Source organism: Lissotriton helveticus, chromosome 12 (genome assembly GCF_964261635.1).
Source record: "Lissotriton helveticus chromosome 12, aLisHel1.1, whole genome shotgun sequence".
Taxonomy (NCBI): domain Eukaryota; kingdom Metazoa; phylum Chordata; class Amphibia; order Caudata; family Salamandridae; genus Lissotriton; species Lissotriton helveticus.
This window is the reverse complement of record NC_136073.1, coordinates 548,904,991-548,926,294: the sequence shown is the minus strand read 5'-3', so window position 1 is coordinate 548,926,294 and position 21,304 is coordinate 548,904,991. Positions and strand designations below refer to the sequence as shown.

Below are 21,304 nucleotides of genomic sequence, written 5' to 3'. Positions count from 1 at the left end.
TGTGTTACTCATGAGGCACAGTTCATGGCTTCTTGTTCTAGAGTCACACCTATTCTTTGAAAATGTTTAAACTCTAATCCTGTGGTCAATCATTGAGGAATACTAATGTCTCCTTTATTACCTCCTAATATGTACCTCCTCTCAACAATACACATTTAGATGTTAAGTCTTTCCTCACTAGACTAGTGGTACAAACCATTGGCCATTTTGTTATTTGTCCTTAAAGGGCCGCCGGACAATCCCACCTGCCCGTTCTTCTTTTTAAGTTATCCTCTCACAGATCCCTTTAACATCTAACAGGACCAGGATGATTGAATTCCTTTGCAAACATTGCAATCAGCTTAACTCTTTCACTTCCCTACAATTTCCATAGGGTTGGCAAGTGTTCTGTGTGAATCACAGCAGCATGGCTACTGTAACCATTTTCAAGCCATTAACTTTAGTTCCATGTAGTGAAATGTTCAATAGATGTCTAATGTTGTCTAGTTTGCCTTTTTAGTCCGAGCCTGCCAGAAAGAGCAAGCTGTCTGGTTGCAATGGACCTATTATCAGTTTACCAAGATCTTACTGTGGGGTCAAATCCTGCCCATTGCTTACCAATGGTTGGGTTGGCTTTATTTTCACTCTCCTTTGCTTGCTTCTTCTTCAGTGGCTTGCCTTGTCCATATTGGGTTTGTTCCTCCGCTGGAGTATTTCGCATTTACTTCTGCCCATCTGCTGCTGTCTTGCAGGAAACTAATGTTTTCTTTTTGTTTAAGCACTTCACGAGAATGCATGTGTTTTCCAGCTGCTTCCCATGTCTGATTCTCTCTCCCCACTCCCGCTCACTGTTGTCCTCTCTTGGTTGTCTGCTTTTCTCCCCCAGCTCTGCTCTCTCTTGTTTGTTTTTTGTTTAAACACTGTATTAGTGCATGTGTTTTCAAGCTGACTCCCTTGTTTTCTTCAATCCCCCCTCTCTCCCTGTGCTTCTCTACCCCCTCGCTTTCTCTTGTCTGTGTGCTTCTCTCTTCCCCACCTAGTGCGTCCTGTTGTTCTCTCTTGCCCATGCCCTTCTATGACGTTCTCTCCCTCCTTTGCCCCTTCCCCACACACAGTGTGCCGCAGTCCCGCACATGCATACGTCAGTAGAATGGCTGAAGTGCCATTGTGTCTTGTGTTTTTTAATAAATGTCTTTTGATGATGCTGCTGAACAGCATTCTGACGGTATACAGAACTGCAAAAGGCAAATAGTAAAGTCAAGAGGCCAGGGAGGTGAGACCTAAAGGCTTTGCCAATGCTTGTTATTTTCAAGTTGTGTTCATAAACATTTACAAAAGCTTTGAAATATCTCGTAAGTATGTATTCACTTAATCGGAAAATTAGCAGCAGTGTGTTTATGCCATAGTATTCATATGTATTATGTACTCCGGTACATTAATGGGAATATTTTTTTTTTTCTTTAAGCAGGGGCTGTGTCTTTTTAATTTCCTGTAGTCTATACTTGGTACTTGATAAAACTGTTATGTAGGGCAAGATGGTGCCACATGTCTGCTATGTTATGTTATTTCTGGCAGCCATATTTGTGAGACAGAGCAGCCAATTAGTGAGATGTGAATAAGTGAACCTCAGTCAGGAAGGATTAGGATGTAGGAAAGATGATTGTAATGTTAGAGGTTATGAAATTGGAGACCTGGCTAAATGCAATCTCAATGAAATACATCTGACAAAAGCTTAAATTGGGACTATTTGACCATTAAATATTAAAATCCATGTTGGTTTTCTGAATGACTAACAAATGTTTGCTAAATGATGCATTGTATATTGAGCTTTCACCATGACTAACAAAAGTTTAGTAAACTGAGCTTTTTGCCCAATTAGTAAACATAATATATTTAATTGCAATAGCAAAGGCAATGGCAACTACTGTACCATATACTTTTTTGAAGGCCAGTCTTTGGAACTTCTCTAATCATAGAAAGAAAGCCTCACCAATAGTGAATGCATTGTTAAAACATATAAAAAGTTAAAGCCCTAATTTGAAAAGTGATTAAAGGATTTAATTTGAAAATGATATTGTGACCTATGTCCCTGATTTATGATTCCTTAGATATGCCACTGATCAAAACGACCTTTAAACTTATCACAGTTTGAGGAAGTGGGATATTAAATTGTTTCTAGGTTCTATGATTCAGTGGAACTAATTGTAATTTCAATCTTTGTTCCATTTAGCTGAAAACAACTTACACCAAACATCTTGAGTGGCATGGAGAAATCTGAATAAAGTCTTAAATTGATTAGGGAAACCTGTCATTTTCCACTGGCAACGAGTATTTTCTACATCAGACTAAAATGAATCCATGTGGTTTTGGAAGGGGTCGCAAGTACTGATGTGTAGAACTTGTAAATGACCAGACTTTGTATCCTGTACTCCCCTTCAAACTACAAGATGAACGAAGAGTCAAGTGCATATCTAGAGAAACGTACAGACTTCTTTTTTTTTTTTTTTTTGATGTAAAAGAAATTTTTTATTGGCATACAAAAAAAAAAAAGAACCATACAAAAATATATATATATATAGGTGGAGCATACAATAGCGTTTTTTTTCCATAAACAGTCCATTTGTGGATGCGCGCTTTTTTTTGTTTGTTTTCCCTCCATTACAAAAAGAAAGGAAAGGGAGAGAAAGAAAGAAAGAAGAGAAGGGGGGAGGGGGGGTCTACTGGCGCTTCTTCAGGTGGTCATCGAGTGGGCGCCACATGTGTAGTTTGGCGTTGTGTTCTTTCGAGAAGTTGCCTGTCATGTTGTCTGCTCCTCTCAGGAAAGTGACCCAATTAATCCATGTTTTAAAATTTGCTTTGGCTGTGTTCTTCCAGTTGGTTAGGATTATTTTGAGGGCTGCTGTGAGGAGTAGATCTAGGAGTTCTCTCTCTTCTCTACTTTTTAGGTTCGCCGTTAGGTGTTCTGTCGCCAGGCTTACGAAGCTGATTGTTAGGTCCGTTTTGAGCATATCGTTCAGGAAGGTGTTGATCTGTGTCCAGAACCTCTTGACTTTCACGCAGGTGAAGATGAGGTGTTCGAGGGTGCCCTCTTCTTTCTGGCAGTTCCAGCATTTGTCTGATTCTGCGATGCCGACCTTGTGAAGCTTGGATGGCGTCCAGTAGGCCTTGTGGAGCAGCCAATACTTCGTTTGCGCTAGTTGTGGGGTGATTTTGTTTGTTGTCGCTGAGCTCCACATTTTTGCCCGTTCTATTCCATTCAGTTGCCTGCCCAGGAGCGTCTCCCATGCGCTAGTGGCTTTCTTGTTCTGCGGCAGCGTGGAGGGGCTGAGGAGCTTGTAGATCTTTGTGGTCTGGTGACCTGCTGAGTTGAGGAGTTGCAGGTACTTGATGATGCCTGGCTCCTCTCTGCGCAGGTTAGCTTTCGTTATCGCTGTCTTTATCTTTAGGAAGTTGTAGAGCTCTTGGTTTGGGAGGTCGTGTAGCTGCTGTAGGTTCTGAAACGTCAGCGGTCCTTGCTTGGTTTCTGTCTGGTTGGGGAGGCTGATGCCTTTCTCGATCCATATGTCATTGTTCAGTATCGCACCATGATAGGTTACCTTAGTGTTGAACCAGATGGATTCCCATGCTGTGCTTCTCAGCTTCTGCGCCATGCGTTTGTCTACTTTCATCAGTGCCTCCCTCGTGTGTTTCAGTATAGCGTTGGACTTTAGTGGGTGCCTGTTTGCTGTCAGAAGGGCTATTGGCTTGAGCCCTCCCAGGATGTCTTGTTCGACCTCTAGCCATACTGGTGTGTATGTTTGTGTGCTGTCTCGCTAGGCATGCCGTTTGGTATGTTTTGAAGTTCGCCAGGTTGAGGCCTCCGAGGTCCCTTGCCAGTCTTAGTTTCTGTAGGCTTATCCTTGGTTTTTTGTTTTTCCATAGGAAGATGTTTATGAGTTGGTCTAGTTTTTTGTGGAATGTCTCTGTCATTGGGAGTGGTAGCATTGTCAGTGTGTAGTTTATCGCCGGTGTTATCATCATTTTGATTGTTTCAATTCGACCCCACCAGCTTATGTATTTTGGCGACCATAGCTCCAGCCTTTCTTTTATTTTTTTCAGTATCAGGTCCTCGTTGTGTTGTAGCGTTGATGTGAGGTCTCTTCCAAAGTGGAGTCCTAGATATTTTAGTGGTTTCGTCTGCCAAGCCAGTCCGGATTCGCCTAGGACCTCTCTTGTGGTATGGACATTCATCGGCTTGCACTCCGATTTCTCCTTATTGAGTTTGTAGCCTGAGGCTTCCGCGTATTCTCCTATAGTGGCCATTAGCGCTTTTATTGACGTGGAGGGGTTCGCTGTTGTTATTAGGATGTCGTCTGCGTACGCCGCTAGTTTGACAGTCTTCTTCTTGATCTTGACGCCTGTTATGTCTGTGTTGTCCCTTATTCTGGCTAGCAGGGGTTCTAGAGCGAGTAAGAAGAGGCCGGGTGAGAGGGGGCATCCTTGTCTGGTGCCTCTTCCCAGCGTGAGTGTTTCGGATGCACTGCCGTTTACCACTATTTTTGCTTTCGGTTTGTTGTAGAGGGCCATGACCATTGCCGTGTATTTTTCCCCCAGTCCGAAACTTCCCATGCAGTTTCTCAGGAAGGGCCATGAGACTCTGTCAAAGGCCTTCTCCGCGTCCAGCGCTATCATGACTGCTTGTTCATTGCTATTTGCTGTGTGGTTGATTAGATGGCACAGTAGCCTTGTGTTGTCCTGCGATAGTCTGTTTTTAATGTATCCCACTTGTGAGGTGTGGATGATGTCTGGCAGTATTCTGTTTAGTCTGTTGGCTAAGACCTTCGCGTAGATTTTGCAGTCGACATTTGAGGGCTAGATCTGCTCAGTAACACCAATCTGCCAAAACTCAAGGAGGACGAGAGGGAGTCGCTCGAAGCAGACATAACGGAGGAAGAGATTGGAACAGCCATAACCCAACTGAAACAGAACAAAGCGCCAGGACCAGATGGATACTCCGCAGCGTTCTACAAAACTTTCAGCGAACACATTAAAACGCTAATGGCACAAACGTACTCGACATGCATCCAGAACGGGAAGATGACGGAGTCCATGTGCGAGGCCAATATTACCATAATCCCCAAGGAGGGGAAAGACCCACAATATCCCCAGAACTACAGACCAATATCGCTAAGAAACGTACAGACTTCTTACCTCCAAAAAGACTCTGGCCCATGAAAGTGCTTCAGGGTCACATGAGGGACCTGGTCTGGTTTGTAGCACCTGATGGTCCACCCTATTAAATACGCCACTGCGGTCTAGGAAGGATAGTTTTCTTTGGACAGTTGCATAAAGCAGGCTGTATCACTTGAGGACTAGGGCAGTTTCCATTTCAAGATTGTAGGAAGCTGGCTCGCTATATATAGTGCACTAAAAAGAAGTACACTGTGCAGCGAGTCCAGTGGGTCCCAGATTGGTTTACAGAGACAATGGTAGATAATACCAACGTTCTCTTTTGTGGTGGTGTGAGTGAGCAGTTAGGCTTATCAGGGAGTAGTGCTAAGCATTTGTTGTACTCACAGAGGCAATAAATAAGAAACACACTCAAAAATAAATCAGAGACCAATTTGTAAAAAGAACGAGTATCTTTATATATATTTTATGCACCAAAATCAGTATTCTTAGGCAAATGCATAAAAAAAATGCAGTAGAAAACAGTTGCAGTACAAAAATGCTTAAACATCGTCAAGTATTTACTGTGATGTTCAATCTAGAATACACATCAGTAACCTGGTTCACCATCAAACAATTTAGTGTTGCAAGCAATGGGGAAAATCAGGTGACAGTTGCACCATCAATGAAAAGACTGTTGCTGTCGGGAGGAGAAAATACTTAAGTGATGGTCAATCTAGAACACACAGTGATGGTAAATCTAGAATACACAGAGGTAACCTGTGTCACCATCAAACAATTTAGTATTGCAGGCAATGAGGAAAATCGGGTGACTGGAAGGACCAAAAATCAAAGACCTTTCTCGTTCAGGGGTAAAAGCACACAAGCATTTGCAAGTTGTGTCCATACAAGCACTTGGGGTTGGATTTGGTTTCTACTCGTTCAGAGCAGATGTTTTTGGGGTCCCAGGACCTGACTGGCACAGCCAGGTCTCTATTACCTTGCCAAGGGATGCTGGATGCAGGGACACATAGAAATGCCCATCACTGGGGGCGAGTGTGCCAAAGATGTACCTCGGTCTGTCTACGAATGGCAGTTGTACCAAGACGGTTTCTGCCACACAGTTGTGGGGTCGTTTCCATCATCGGTTGCAGGTGCTATGGATTTCCTTAATGTTGGAGTGAAAACTATAGGAGTTGGTGGCTGGACCAGCTAACCAATAAACCTTGACTGTGGCAAATGGAGTTGAAAGGGACCTCATAGGCTGGAGTTGTTGGGAGTAGGGTAGGGGCTCAGAATGTCTCTGAGAGCCAGCTACCACTCTTGGAGTGCTCTTGCCACTTCGCTGTAGGTAACCACCTCGACGGACCCAGCGGCAACCACTTTGTTGCTGCTTTGGACTTGGCCTGCGTCATGCAGGTGACTGGTTCCACCAATCCAAGGGAGTTACTGGTTCCTTGTAAAAAGCAGGGATCCCTAGTTCTTGGAGTACACCTGAAGGGCGAGTCGGCTTTGGTGCAGGAGTTAGAGTGAACACGCAGGCAGCAAGGGTTGGCACCAGGTCAGTCACACGTCCGCTTCTATTTGCGGCTCTTCGGTGTCCTCCTTCTTCTTTTTCTTCTGACTGATCAGTGATAAAGTGCATGTGCTTCACCCCTAAACATGGAAACATTGGTGTATATGCAATTGACATATTTAATTTACTTGTAAGTCCCTTGTAAAGTTGTATACCAAATACCCAGGGCCTGTAATTTAAATGCTACTAGTGGGCCTGCAACACTGATTGTGACACCCACAAAAATACCCTTTCAAACCTTTCTTAGGCCTGCAATTACAGGGCCTGTGTGTGCAGTCTACTGTCACTTTGACTTGGCGTTATAAACTACTTGCCAAGCTTAGAACTCACATTTTATTACACATGTCACCCCTGAGATAGGCCCCCAGGTAGGCCATTGGGCAGGGCGCTGTGTAATTAAAAGGTAGGACATGTTCTGTTAAGTTTTGCATGTCCTGGTAGCGACAGACACCCACATTTATTTTTCACTACTCTGAGGCCTACTTCTATCATAGGTTAGCATTGGGAATTCCTTAATACATGTTTAAGCTGTAATTCCTGATTAGAAAGGAGTAGTTGCATCATGTTTCATATCTCTTAAATGGCAATGATAAATCCTCTTTACTGGTAAGATTGGATCTAACATTACTGTTTTAGAAATGCCACAAAGTGGACATTTCTCTGCTCTTACTGCTCTGTGTGACTTGCAGCATGTCTTCAAAACACATCTGAGGTGGGTGACAGCAGCTACACTTTGTTGGTTCCCTCTATAAAGCCACAAACACAGGAAGGGTAGGTGTGACAGAGAAAACATCTGCATTCATCTGCATTCCGATAGCTCTTCCTGGGCAGGAAGAGAGGGGTATCTGACACTTACACCTGAATAAGCAGTGTCCTGCTTTCTACACAAAGGGATGATTACCTTTACTGATGGCCTGGAGCCAGAGCTGGAAAGAAAGGGGAACCTATGCACTTGAAGGACCTGCTCTGAAGTCATCCCGACTTCAAAGACACAACTCAGAATAAGTTCTGGGCCTCTGACCCTACCAAGACAGGACACTTCTGGACCTACAACTGGATTCTGTCAGAAGAACTGCTGTGCTGCATCAAGGACTGACACTCTGCTGGACTGCTGACCTGGAAGGCTTGCTTTTCTGCTGTACTGCCATGCTGATCTCTGACCCTGCTAAGGAGAGCTGAACTCTGCCTTGCAACTGAAGTGATCTCCAAAGGATTGTTGGCTTGCCTCCTGTTGCTTGTGACTATGGGATATCAAAGTCTCTAACCCTGCTCCTGTGCCTGGTTTACTAGAAGTGGACCCAGATACTTTCACAAGTGAAATCTACGCATCTCCAATCTGCAGGTAGCAGAACCGGCGCATCGACCCTGTTGCAAGAGTAGATACCCGTGCATCGAACTTGGGACTGCTGCATCTCGTCTGGAACAACTGCTTCGGAACCAACGCATCCCTACCACTGCATGGAAAAGATCAATGCATTGCCCCTCCAGCATTGATTAACCCAGCGCATCATCTTTGGAACTGCCGCACTCAGAACCAGTTCTTTGCTCAACAAACCCAATGCATAGCCACTACTGCGTGAAGAAAATTAGTGCATCACCTAGATTGCGGGCCTGACATTGACGCATTGCTCGTCTGCAGCCCGCATCTCACTGCTTGCAACCAGGATTAGGGTACTCTGTTCACTGGGCCTTCATGGCTCTTTTCCCCGGCCAGTGCTCTATCGCAGTTGGCTGGAACTGTTGACTTTGTCCCAGTCCAACGCTACCAGATTACCCCCACTGGCGCTTATCACTTCTAAATACTACATCTTTTTGATTCTTTAAAAATTCATAACTCAGCTTCTCCTTATTGGATTTTTGTTGTTTTGGTCCTGAGCTATTTATAAAATCATAATCTATTTTTATAAACCTGAGTGAAGTCTTTTTATGGTGGTTTTTTTGTGTTACTCTGTGTGTTTTGCACAAATACTTTAAACATTGACTATTCAGATAAGCCTGACTGCTATGTCCCAAGCTACCAGATGGTGAGCACACGTAAACTCCAAGTGTGTTTCTGACTTATCCTGACTTGGGATTCCTGCTTGGACAGAGTGCATACACCGACAACCATAAACAAAATGTCTAACATCCCTCTTATCCAAAATAGTAGTGTGATTCAGTGTTGTAGGGAATGTGCGGGTAGAGAGAAGTTGAGCAGTATTTGAACAGTCAGGAGAAATTACTGAACACAAGTCTGGTAAAGAAGTAATTTGAACATCTAGGTTGTTGATGGGGCAACAGTGCTACTGACACTACGATGTGCTTAAGGCTCTTGTATTTGTATTTGCTGCTGCTTTAGAAAAATTAAGGAAGAGCATGAATATTTAACCAGACATACTGGTAAATAAAATTAAATATGTATACTTACCATTCTAATGTCAATATTTGGATGATATTTTTGATCATGATGTTTTGATTTGTTTATTCATCACAACACCACCTTGCGGTATTTTTTCATGGCTTCTTTCTCTCCTTCACCAGTCATGTTTCTCAGATACTTTATAGTCTTTTTATCTTTTTTTTCATCTATTGCATGTATGAAATCTTCAAAAGTCTCTATCTACACAGTCCATCTATTGCCAATATTGTTTTGGCAGTATCAAATGCAGATGGCGATTTTAAGAATGCAGCAGCCGTATATACCCATTCTTTTCAGCTTCGCATCTATGCAGCGTTCAATTTGCTGCTGTCTTTCAAGCCATTTTTCTTCAGCATAAAGGACAGCTTTTATATATAGTTTGTCTGCAATTCTATAGGAACTCATTTTTTCAGGTTTTCCATGGGTTTGAACCCACTTAAAGGTTTTGTCAAACCATGTGTCACTTATATGTTTGAATTATCTGGCTGGCAGGGGTTTGTTCCTACCCTGCTGAGAATCGTATGGCTACACAGTGAAAGGTCTTTTTATGTCCTTTTTGCCCAATTATGTCTGGGGTTACATGTTGTGTGTCAACACTAGGTCGAGCAAGTGACCAGCTGTGTGGATTGGGCCACAGACTGGCTGAAGGCCAAGGCTTTCATCTTTCCAGCAAGGCCTGTTGTTATGTTGTCTTACATCTCTTTAGTGTGGAGCTTGCTTCACTTGTTTAGAATTAGAATATTACCAATGTTCTAATGAATAGGAATGTACTGGATATTCCAGGTCAGTTGGGACCTGATGCTGTTTGTGGATGAGGCGAATAAACTGAACTCCTCACTTACTTTGGCTTCATCATTTCATTCATACTGAATATACCACATTTATTTGGCGACGATCCTACCTCAAGAAGCCTCAACACACAGCTATCCTCAACTCTTTCTGCCTCCCCAGCGGCTGCACTTCAAAGGAAGGAAGCGAAGACTTCCCAGCGGCTGATGTACTCGATTCTACATGAAGAAAAGAAACTCTATAGAGCGGTGAGGAGTAAGGCGGGAGGCTATTTAAAACAAGGAAAGGGACTTAAATGAAAATAAATAGACATCGCAGAGACAGAGGGCCGGTTAATGCGCTCGCGCTGCTAAACAACGCGCGTCATAGAAGCTCGAGCTAAACAGCGCGTGCGATTAGAAGGCGCTCACTCTCATCAGCGCGCGTGATTGGAAGGCGCTCGCACTCAACAGCGCGTGTAATTGGAGGGCGCTCACTCTCATCAGCGCGTGTGATTGGAAGGCCCTCGCGCTCAACAGCACGTGTGATTGGAAGGCGCTCGCGCCCAATAGCGAGTGGAACAAGAAGGCATTGTCTACTGCGTTCCAAGCCTCACTGCGCAGCAGAAATAAACACATTCGAAGGTGACTCAGAGAGTCCATTGTTTGAGGCCACAATTACAAGGAATGAAGATAGACTGAAAATTCTTTTGGAAAGATTAGAAGGTGACATTGTTAGGAAGACCAAAGGAGAATTGAGCACATAATACAAATAATTCTTACTGAAGATAAAGTTTTCTTTAGTTAAAAAAAAAAAAAAAAAAAAAAAAAGAAAAGGTTTACAGAACACAGTGTGTATAAAATATATATAAAAGTAAAAAAAAAAAAAAAAAAAAAAAACATGCAGAATGTTACCCAGCCAGCATTCTTTTTGATAAGCCCTGGTGAACCAAGTGTGAAATGGCAAAAATGGAAGAAAATTTTCGCAAATTATGCGAGAGTTTGTGGCACGAACTTAAGTGCAGAGAGAAAACATTCTTTGCTATTACACTGTTTGGGAGGAGAAGGGCAAGATGTATTGGAACATCTACCAGAGCTCACAGCGGCAGAACAAAGGAACCTGAATGAGTATGATATAGCCATAGAACAATTAGATCGACATTATCTCCCAAGATTGAGCACAATAATGGAGAGATATCATTTTGGACTAAGAGGACAGAAGAGGGATGAGTCTGTCGAAGACTATGTATCTGCTCTAAGAAAATTAGCTTCTTCGTGTAAATTTGGACAAACGTTAGAGGAAAGAATAAGAGATCAGTTTGTTTTAAAATGTGCTCATGATAGCATTCGAAAGGAGTTATGGCTAAAAGATGAACCACCCTTAGAGGAAGTACTAGTAATAGCGAAACAAGTGGAACACATGACTAAATGTGTAGATGAACTGAAAAGTGAGAAAGAGAAGACAGTGGAACCTGAGAAGAAAACTGAGCCCAAAGTAGAGGAAGTTGTTTGTCAAGTTCAAAAAGAAAGAAAAGAAGACAATGAAAGAAATGATACGGGGATAAATAGATTTAATCCGAACTTTAATATGTCAAACAGATTTTCTTGTTTCAGATGTGGCAACCCCGGTCATTTAGCAAATTCTTCAAATTGTCCTGCACTAAAATCTATTTGCAATGAGTGTGGGAGGAGGGGTCACTTTTCGAAATGTTGCAAGACAAAAGGTAATAGAAGAGACGGTATGTACAAAAAGTGGACACAACCACAAGTAAAGACAGTTACGTTTCAGATTAGTAGTGGGATATTAGAACATCCCACACATCTAGTCAAGGTAGATGACGCCATGATTGAATTTAAATTTGATTCATGTTCCCAAATCACCATGATAGATGAAGGTCTGTTACACAAAACTTTTGGAAAAAATGTAAAATTGTTTAAGAGTGATATTTTACCCTTAGGTTATGGCAGTAAACCCATTAAGATTTTAGGTTATTTCATGGCCAGCATGGAATTGGGATGCAGAATTATTCCTGGCAAGATTTATGTTACCAATTTTGGGGATGCTCTAATAAGTTGGAGAGATCAACGTGATCTAGGGGTTACGCTTGATCCGAATGCCTCACCTCAGGTGAGAATTCATGAGGTAGAAAACCTCTCTGAAATGTTCGCAGAAAAGTTTCCCTCTGTATTTAAAGATAAGTTAGGGTGTTTGGTTGGATACAAACACTGTATTAAACTTAAGAAAAATGCAATTCCCACAGTGGCAAAAGTTAGGAGGATACCACTTGCGGAACAAGTAAAAGTACAAGAAGAAATAGAGAAATTAATTACAAATGAAATAATAGAACCCGTAGAGGCCACAGAATGGTTAGCTCCAATTGTAGTAGCAAAGAAGCCAACTGGAGAGATTCGTTTGTGCATTGATCTAAGAGCGTTAAACAAAGAGGTTGTAGTAGACAGATTTCCATTACCCAACATAGATGAAATAGTAGGAACATTAGAGGGGGCGAAGTATTTTACCACATTAGATCTAGCATCCGCCTACCACCAGGTCGAGCTAGATATTTCTTGTCAAGACCTGACTGCTTTTGTCACACCAATGGGTACGTTTAAATTCCGAAGAATGCCCTTTGGATTGATATCAGCTGCTTCGGTGTTTCAACGAATCATGACACATATACTGAAAGGTCTTCAAGGGGTAAAATGTTACCAGGACGATCTTCTAATATATGGGTCAGACTTACAAGAACACAATGAACGTGTGTGTCAAGTGTTGAGAAGATTGACTGATTCTGGTTTGACTCTCAAAAGGGAGAAATGTAAATTTGGCTTAGAAGAAGTAAACTACCTGGGGCACTGTATCAAGAGTCAAGGGGTATTTCCAAAATCTGATTTAGTTGCTTCCATTGGTAAAGTGGCAGAACCTGTTAATAGAGAAGAATTGTTATCCTTTCTTGGGATGGTAGAATTTTATGGAAAATGTATCATACATTTTGCGGACAAGACAAAGAACATGAGGAGACTCATTGGGAAAAGTGTCACTTTTGTCTGGTCGGAGGACTGTAAAAAGGAATTTGAGGGCATAAAAGAGGAATTGAAGAAAGCTCCCTGTCTACAGGCATTTGTTCCTGGCTTACCAACGTTTATATTCACTGATGCAAGTGATAAAGGCTTAGGAGCAGTATTAGTACAAAATAAACATGACCATGACTCTTTAATTGCATGTGCGTCCAGGTGTCTTCGTGGTCCTGAATTAAACTATTCGGTAATTGAAAAAGAGTCATTAGCGATATATTGGGCTCTGAAAAAATTCAAAAATTTAGTTTGGGGGACTAAATTTGTTGTCAAATCCGATCATAAACCGTTGAAGGAGGTTTTTTATAAGAAGGGGTTAGATTCTATCTCTTCTCGGATTAGAAGGTGGATCATATCTCTACAGGAATTTGACTTTGAAGTACAATATTTACCTGGTGTATCTAACAAGGCAGCTGATTGTTTTTCCAGATTAGTAAAAAGTGATGATATAGGGTGTGAAGATGATGATGTTGATGAAGATGATTATCTCAATGTGTGTGAGGTTACAGAGGGTGTAGTAGGTAAAGAAGAGTGGAAAGAGGAATTGTTAAAAGATGAAGAGTTAGTTAAGGTAATGTCGTTACTAAAAGACAACAAAGGTCTGCATAAACCATGGTCCTTAGTTTCTCAGGAGCTATCAATTTCTGATGACATGCTAACTCGTGGGTTGAGACTTATACCTCCTTCCTCTTTAAGGAAAAAGTTATTGTCACATGCACATTCTGGACATTTGGGAATAGTAAAAACCAAAGAGATGGTTCGTACTCAGTTTTGGTGGCCAGGAATGGACTTAGAAATAGAACGCATGGTTAGAGAATGTGTTGAATGCTGTGCTAGTGACAAGATCCTAAAAGTCAGGCAGATGCCGATGGTGTGTAGAGAGTTACCTAATCACCCTTGGGATGAAATAGCCATTGATATCTTAGGGCCTCTTCCTGGAGTTGCTGACACTCCCTATCTGATAGTTTTAATTGATTTGTATTCACGTTGGATTGAGGTTTGTGCTGTTAATGAGATTACGTCAACCTCTATCATCAAGTTTTTATCTGAAATATTTGTGAGAGAGAGTTTCCCAAATAGCTTATTATCAGATAACGGTCCACAATTTTGTTCCAGTTTCTTTGAGGATTACCTTAAGAAATGTGGAATATTACACAAAAGAGCATCTTTATATCACCCTGAAACGAATGGTGCGGTTGAGAGGGTCAATCGTACACTGAAAGAATGTATACAACTTGCAAGAGCTAGTGGCTTGAATTGGAAAGATACACTAAGGGAAAGAGTAGATGCATATCGCTGCTCTCCTCACTCTACCACTGGAAAATCTCCCTTTGAGTTATTCAGAGGTAGAGTTCCAAACACAATGTGGTGTCCGGGTTGGATGAACTTGAAGAAAGGATTTGTAGACAATCATGTTGGTGCTTGGAGAGAGAGAGAATTGGAAAAACAGGCTTGCAGGAAAGCATATTTTGACAAAGTCAAGTGTGTTAAATTTCAGGAGATAAAGGTAGGTGATCTTGTAAGAATAAAGGCACCTGTAGGGAGAAGGCCTTGGTCAAAATATACCAATGTTAGGCCTGTCATTAAAGTGTTTGGGAATGCCATCAAAACACAAGATGGGAGGATTTGGAATAAGAGTCGTGTGGTGGTAGTGAAATCAAAAAACATTACTCCGTCTGACTCTGATATCGAATCTAATTTCTTTAGTATAAAGAATCCCTCTCGCCCAAACATTGACTCTTCTTTCAACACTCGTGTGAGGAGTCAAAGGTTACGCAGTGCTCCAATGTACATGAAGGATTATGTGTAAATGATGTTCAACTCTTCTTTTATTTGACTAACTTTTTTATGTCTCTTTTAGGTTCATTATTCATGTTATTGCTTATTGTAAAGAAGGGAGATGTGTTATGTTGTCTTACATCTCTTTAGTGTGGAGCTTGCTTCACTTGTTTAGAATTAGAATATTACCAATGTTCTAATGAATAGGAATGTACTGGATATTCCAGGTCAGTTGGGACCTGATGCTGTTTGTGGATGAGGCGAATAAACTGAACTCCTCACTTACTTTGGCTTCATCATTTCATTCATACTGAATATACCACACCTGTCACATGTTTTAAGTCGGGTTTTACACACCCACATGTTGATGTCACCTTTAATTAAGATTTACTTGGCTCTGTTCTGCAGGGAAATGACATGTACTTTTTACAGGCTTTCTCTCGCAGCAACATGACATAGCAGGCTATGCAGCACAACGGGAGAGAGGTGTGGCGCCGCGGCCAGGGCGACTGACGCTGGAATTTGGGGACCACGGTTCGATCCCCGGCTCCGGCGGCAGGGTTTGCCCAGCACCATGTGACTCTGGGCAATAGCTCGCTTTATCTTCCCGACGGCCCCCAGCGCCTAGAGACCCTTACGGGTGATTGTGCGCTTTACAAATGTGGACTTTTACACTGACGCTGAATTAGGAGACTCCTAAAAGTTCACAAAGATCAGAAAAGGAAACCTCGAGTTAAAATAATGAGACTAGGGCTTTTCCGGGATTTAAATTTGCACACGTCAGCCGGATTTCATGGAATGCTGGGTTCCAGGAGCCTCAAGGTGTGTAAATTCAAAGTCCCACGAGGGCAGAGGGCCTCTGAATCAGTCTTCAAATTGAATCCCCGCTGCTGCACCCTAAAACACACATGCTTTGTTTATTTTATCATTGGAAAGCTTGTTTTCTTTGTTCCCACTGATATGCAAGGTATGCTAACCATTGCATTCGAAGGTCAGCTTTTGCTACAATCTAAGCCTGTTCAAAATCTCTTGACGGCTCTAATATCTGGGCCACGAATTATTAAACTCTCTATTTGCACTGTATGTTTTACTGTTTATCCACACAATAATGACTAACTCTTACGCAAGCACGGCATGGTAACAGAGTGGAATGCTGCATTTACACCACGAGACACACTTTGTTTTTTTTAAAATGTATTTTATGTTTTGAACGCATTCAACACCGTGAGACATTAGGACACTTTGCTGGAAAAAATGGAATAGTAATAAGAACATCATAAACATAAATGTATTGCATAATATTTACATGTTACATGTATTGAATAATACTCATAATATGTGTATTTTACAACACACGTGTAATAGTTCTTTTGTCTGATACTAACTGGATTGCATATTGTAAATTGTAAAAAAAAAGCATAAGCATAAGCAATATCAAATATCTGCTGGGGTGGGGTAGACTCTAGGTCCCACCAAGCCTCTCTACGTTGCTTTAATTTTATCACAACCTACAGACGCCCATCACACTGATCTATACTTTCATTCAGAACCGGTTCAAGGGTAAGGCAATACTAAGCAGTATCGGTGAGTACCAGCTGAGAAAGGGGTGTTGGGTAAGTTTATGTTATATGCATTTACAAATGCTACCATTTGGGCAAAAGGGTTGGAAAATTGTGAGAGTGGCATTTGATCGGCCCTTCCGCGGGGGCAGCTCTTCCGTAATGGCAGAGGAGTATCACCCCACTCATCAGAGTCACTCACAGAAAAAGAAGATAATGAAACAATATCATATTATTTTTCTGTGACTTGTTCCAGCATGCGTGCAGTGCGGGGGCTGGCCATGAGAGGCAAGTGGCGGGCACTTAGAGGTGCGCAGTTAAGTTGGACCAACCGTCCTAGGCTGGCCAAACAGACATGCGCACTTCTATTTCTCCAACCCGGTTAGAGAACAGCCACAGCCTACAAGGCAGTGTCTGAGTTTCAGAGCAGGCCACTCAGACCAATCCTGGTGCTGCTCTCATAGCATGAGAGCAGTGCCTGGATTGGCTGGGTAGCCTGTGCCTTCCCAGAGACTGCTGGGAGAGCACACAGGCTACTGTAAACGTTGGAAGCAGCATCGAAAGGTAAGTTTAAAAAAATTATTATTTTGCTGACCGCTCCCCGTCCTTTCTCCCGTTCCCCCACCTTCGTGTTGGCGCAGCTGCCACTGCCCTTCCACCGACTGTGTTTCTGCAGCTAGATTTATTTTAATTTATTCTGAGTATTTATAAAGCATAGACCTGGAGAATGGAGAGCTCAGCATAGTCATTAAAGCATATTCTGGAAGGTAGAGAGAGACGATGGAGCTCTTTCAAGGTAGGGAAATATGCTCTTGGAGCCTGCAGGTGATAAATAATTGAGCTGCTGCATCAAAAACAGCTTTAATTGGTGTCCATGAGGAGTTAGGATGACCAGTAAGTACGACATTAACTCTATCGTTGTGTGCCAAGATAGGAGTATGGTCTGTAGACCAGACGGTCATAGTTGGGAGGAAATTATTCATTTTCTAACATAGAGTAAGTTGGAACCTAGCTGGTTTATTTAATTTTTTTCTTGATTCGATTCTTGATAAAGGTTGCAGTCTCTTAGATGTGGCACATGTAAAACGAACTTTCACAGCTGTTACCAGTTCCAGCTGAACCTAGGTTTGTAGTGTTGGAAAATTATTTGCATGTGCCTACTTAATTAGTGAAAGTGAGCTCAGCCAATGCCCACCAGGGCACTCTCCACCGGCATAGATTCCTGAGAGACCGCTGGCAGAATGGGCATCGCAATTCAACATCCACGGTATCCTGTAGGGGAGGGTTGGATACACATGGAAGGAGTGGTTTTAGAATATGTAGTATCCCTAACAGCCTCTGTGATGTGTACAGAGCTCAAAATCTGCCTACTCTCCTCAGAGCTGTACTTACTCACTAAAAAGCAAATAGATTCTCAAAGCAATCAGGCTCACCCATGGCACCATCGCACCCACCCAGCTCATTCATAAATACAGTGTAGGTAAATGATGCTTAAATACTACTTACTTTGAATCTCACCATGTAGAGGGCATCTGTTATTCTGTTCAGGTTGGTGTGTTCGCCTCCTGTCTGCAAGACAACCAATGGCGCATCAGTGGGGGGTGCGATATAAGTGACTGTTCTTCATTGTCTCCTAGACCTGCACTCTGGAGTATAAATCCCTTATCCCTGACCACTCCTGCATTCCTATTGCCTGTCTACTCTTGTCTTACGCATGAAACAAACTCAGAAATTCTACTCACATCCAAGAAGATTCCAATCACAACCAGGCCATCGGGAGCCCCTGCAGCCTCCGCAAACGTTGAGTATTTCTGGGCGTTCCAGTGAACCAGGTGAAGCTGTGTATGGGATGAAAAAGAACAGCGGCAGGAGGTCAAAGACTATAGTATTAAAACACAACATATACAGACAGAGTCTAGTCAGAGAATTGAAATGACGGGCAACAGTCTCAGGTATCTGTCTGCTGAAATCAATTTTGGAACCGCAGTGAAGCTACCAAGATAATCCCTACACATCTGTCTCCCTTTTCAATTGATCTAAACTTGGAATTCTGCAGCACTTACTGGATATATGTCAAATAGCTACCACTGTCTACACTACAGCACTTTCCACTGTGACGTGCTGCACATTAATATCTACTCAATCAATCAATCAATCACTCAACTTGGATTTATAGTGCGCAGCAAATCACCCGTGAGGGTATCCAGGTGCTAGGTACTTGCTGGGATCAGTCGAAAAGCTAGGTCTTGAGTCCCTTTCAGAATTTTGGGAGAGAGGATGCTGTTCAAAGGTGAAGGGAAAGGTAATTCCACGACTTGGCGATGAGGTAGGAGAAAGATCGTCCTCTACTGTAGCTTCGGCGAATGCAGGAAGGGCATGCAAGTGTGGCAGAGGGCAAGTGTCTGGAGGGTTTGCAGGAGTTTAGGCAGTGGTTGATGTATGCTGGTCCTAGGTCATGGAGGGCCTTGTAGGCGTGGGTCAGCATCTTGAATTGGCATCTTTTCTGGATGGGGAGCCAGTGGAGGTTCCTGAGATGGGGGGTGATGTGGGTCTGTTTGGGGAGGTCGAGGAGGAGTCTGACAGCTGAGTTCTGTATTTCCTGGGCTCCCTTCAGGTTAGATGGTGATTCTTGCGGAGAATGCGCTGCCATAGTCCAGCCAGCTGCTGACTAGGGCTTGAGTGACGGTTTCCCTAATGCTGATGGAGAGCCACATCAAGATCTTGAGGGCATGCAGAGGGTGTGGAAGAAAGTGGACAAGACTGAGTTGATCTAGTTTTTTATGGTGAGTTTGAGGTCCGGGATGATACTAAGGTTACGGGCGTGGTCTGTCAGAGTGGGTGTGGGTCCGAGTTTGAAGGGCCACCAGGTGTCGTTCCATGGGAAGGAGTTGTTCCCGAAGATCAGCATTTCTAAGTTGTCCGTGTTGAACTTCAGGCAGTTGGTCTTCATCCAGTCAGCGACACATGTCATACATTTGTGGGAGTTGGGGCTAGTGGTGGAGGGGTCTTCTGAAAGTGAGAGGATGAGATGGGTGTCATCTGCGTAGGATAGTATGTTGAGGCCATTGTTTCCGACAATGTTAGCCAGGGGCGTCATGAATGTGTTGAACAGAGTGGGGCTGAGGGATGAACCTTGACGGACGCTGCAATGGTGCTCTTGGGTTCGAAGTGGAGGGTGGCAGGCAGATTCTCTGGGTTCGTCCTATGACGAAGGATGTGATCCATTGGAGGGCCTTTCCCTGGAACCCTGTGTGGTGGAGTCTTTTGATGAGTGTGTTGTGGGGTATGCTATTGAACGATGCTTAGAAGTCGAGGAGGATCAGGGCCACTGTCCCCCCCCAAGTCGAGGACAGTTCTGATGTTGTTGATGGCAGCAATCAGAGCGGTCTTGGTGCTGTGATTGGTGCATAATCTGGATTGGGAGTTGTTCAGCAGGTTGTTTCTCTCTGTGTGTTCGGTGAGTTGGCAGTTGATGGCCTTCTCAAGGAATTTGGCAGGGAAGGGGAGCAGAAAGAGGGTGCAATAGTTCTTGCATTCGCTGGGATCGGCAGAGGACTACTTGAGGAGGGGGTCTGACCTCTGCATGTTTCCATGCGTCTGGTAAGGCGCCGATGGTGATGGATGCTTTTTTGAATGGAGGTGACTTTGCGGCTGATTTCATTGCTCCCTGGATTGAAGAAGCTGTGGGGGCAGGGGGCCGTGGGAGCTTAGGAGTGGATGGAGTTCATGATGGTTGTGGTTCTGTGTGTGGAAAGTTGTTCCCATGTTTTGTGTGGGTGGTTGTGGGTGGTGCCCATCAGTGTGAGGAGGTTGTAGATGTTGGTGGTTTGGGACTCAAAGCTACTGTAGTTGGTGGATTTCGTGTTGTGGAAATAATCTGCCAGGTGTCGCAGAGTTCCTGGGAAGGGGAGATCATGTTCTGGGTGGTTGACTGGCAGGAGAAATCTCTGACAATGCTGAAGAGTTCCATGCTGTGGTTGGAGCTTGCTTTGATGCAGTCTGCCAGGGTGCCTCTTTTCATGTCTTTTAGGAGTTGGTGGTTTTGGTTGAGGGCTGACTTGAAAGTGGCTCTGTCTGTGAGATCCCTGCTGGTGCGCCATCTTCTTTCTAGCTATTTGCAGTTGTGTTTCATTGTCCTGAGTTTTTGTGTATACCAACTTGCTTGTTTGGTGGATCTGCTGGTCTTGGCTGGCTTGATGGGGGCGACTCTGTTGGTGCATTTGATGATCCAGGAGCAAATGAAAAGTCAGTGGCGGCAGGCGAAGGATCATACTGTTGATCGAGGAGATGCAATGCAGCAGTTGTTGTTGCATGTCTGTGGTCCAGGGTTTGGAGCTCAGTGGCCGAGTATCTGTGGGTGGCAGGAGGGTCAGAGTTTCTGGCATTGGGTGTGGTCCAGGAGCAGATGGGCGCAGATGGACTTGCCCTTGGTGCACCTTTGGCGCGCCAGCGGCGCACCTGCTGCACAGTCTCGATACGAGCTCCATTAAGTACATTGTGCAGATCACCTAACATACATTTCAAATGTACCTAATACACCATGTAGTCAGCAAACACTGGTATGAAACAGGAACTGCTGACAAGAAACACCACAAACACATAAGACCATCATCTGGACAACAGGCTTGCTTCTCCATCCTTAATCCTTAAACACAAAAATCGTATTCCTCAGGTAAATGAGTAACACAATCTGAAGCCACTGTTGGGTGATTGGAAGCATCTTATGAATAATAAATAAATATTTTGAACATAAAAGTATGCCTCCCAACTGAGATCATGACCAGAACACAATATCTGGAATACATCACCACAAGATGAAGGTTCTAGTTGCGTTACAGAAATGGTGGATGCAGGGGAGAGGACAACTTTATGGCACCAGCACTTTGGCATTTTCGAGGGGGGTGCTGATCTGAGTGTCTCCCCCAATCCCATCTATACAAGACAGACATCCCATAGATCCTGATGGCAGATATGTGGTGGTGAAGGGCCAGCTAGACAGAGTCCTCCTGGCGCTGGTGACGAT

At 43.4% G+C, this 21,304-nt stretch overlaps 1 protein-coding gene across 1 annotated transcript in view; it reads right to left on the bottom strand.

Annotated features, from left to right (window-relative positions):
* Nucleotides 1-21,304, bottom strand: part of CA7 (carbonic anhydrase 7) — a 201,138-nt gene that overhangs the window by 38,209 nt on the left and 141,625 nt on the right. Inside the window, exons 4-5 of the mRNA XM_078671640.1 lie at nucleotides 18,024-18,119; nucleotides 17,788-17,850 (exon numbers count right to left, since the gene is read on the bottom strand). Of these exons, the coding sequence (XP_078527766.1) occupies nucleotides 17,788-17,850; nucleotides 18,024-18,119 (159 nt within the window). The remainder of the gene's footprint in view (nucleotides 1-17,787; nucleotides 17,851-18,023; nucleotides 18,120-21,304) is intronic.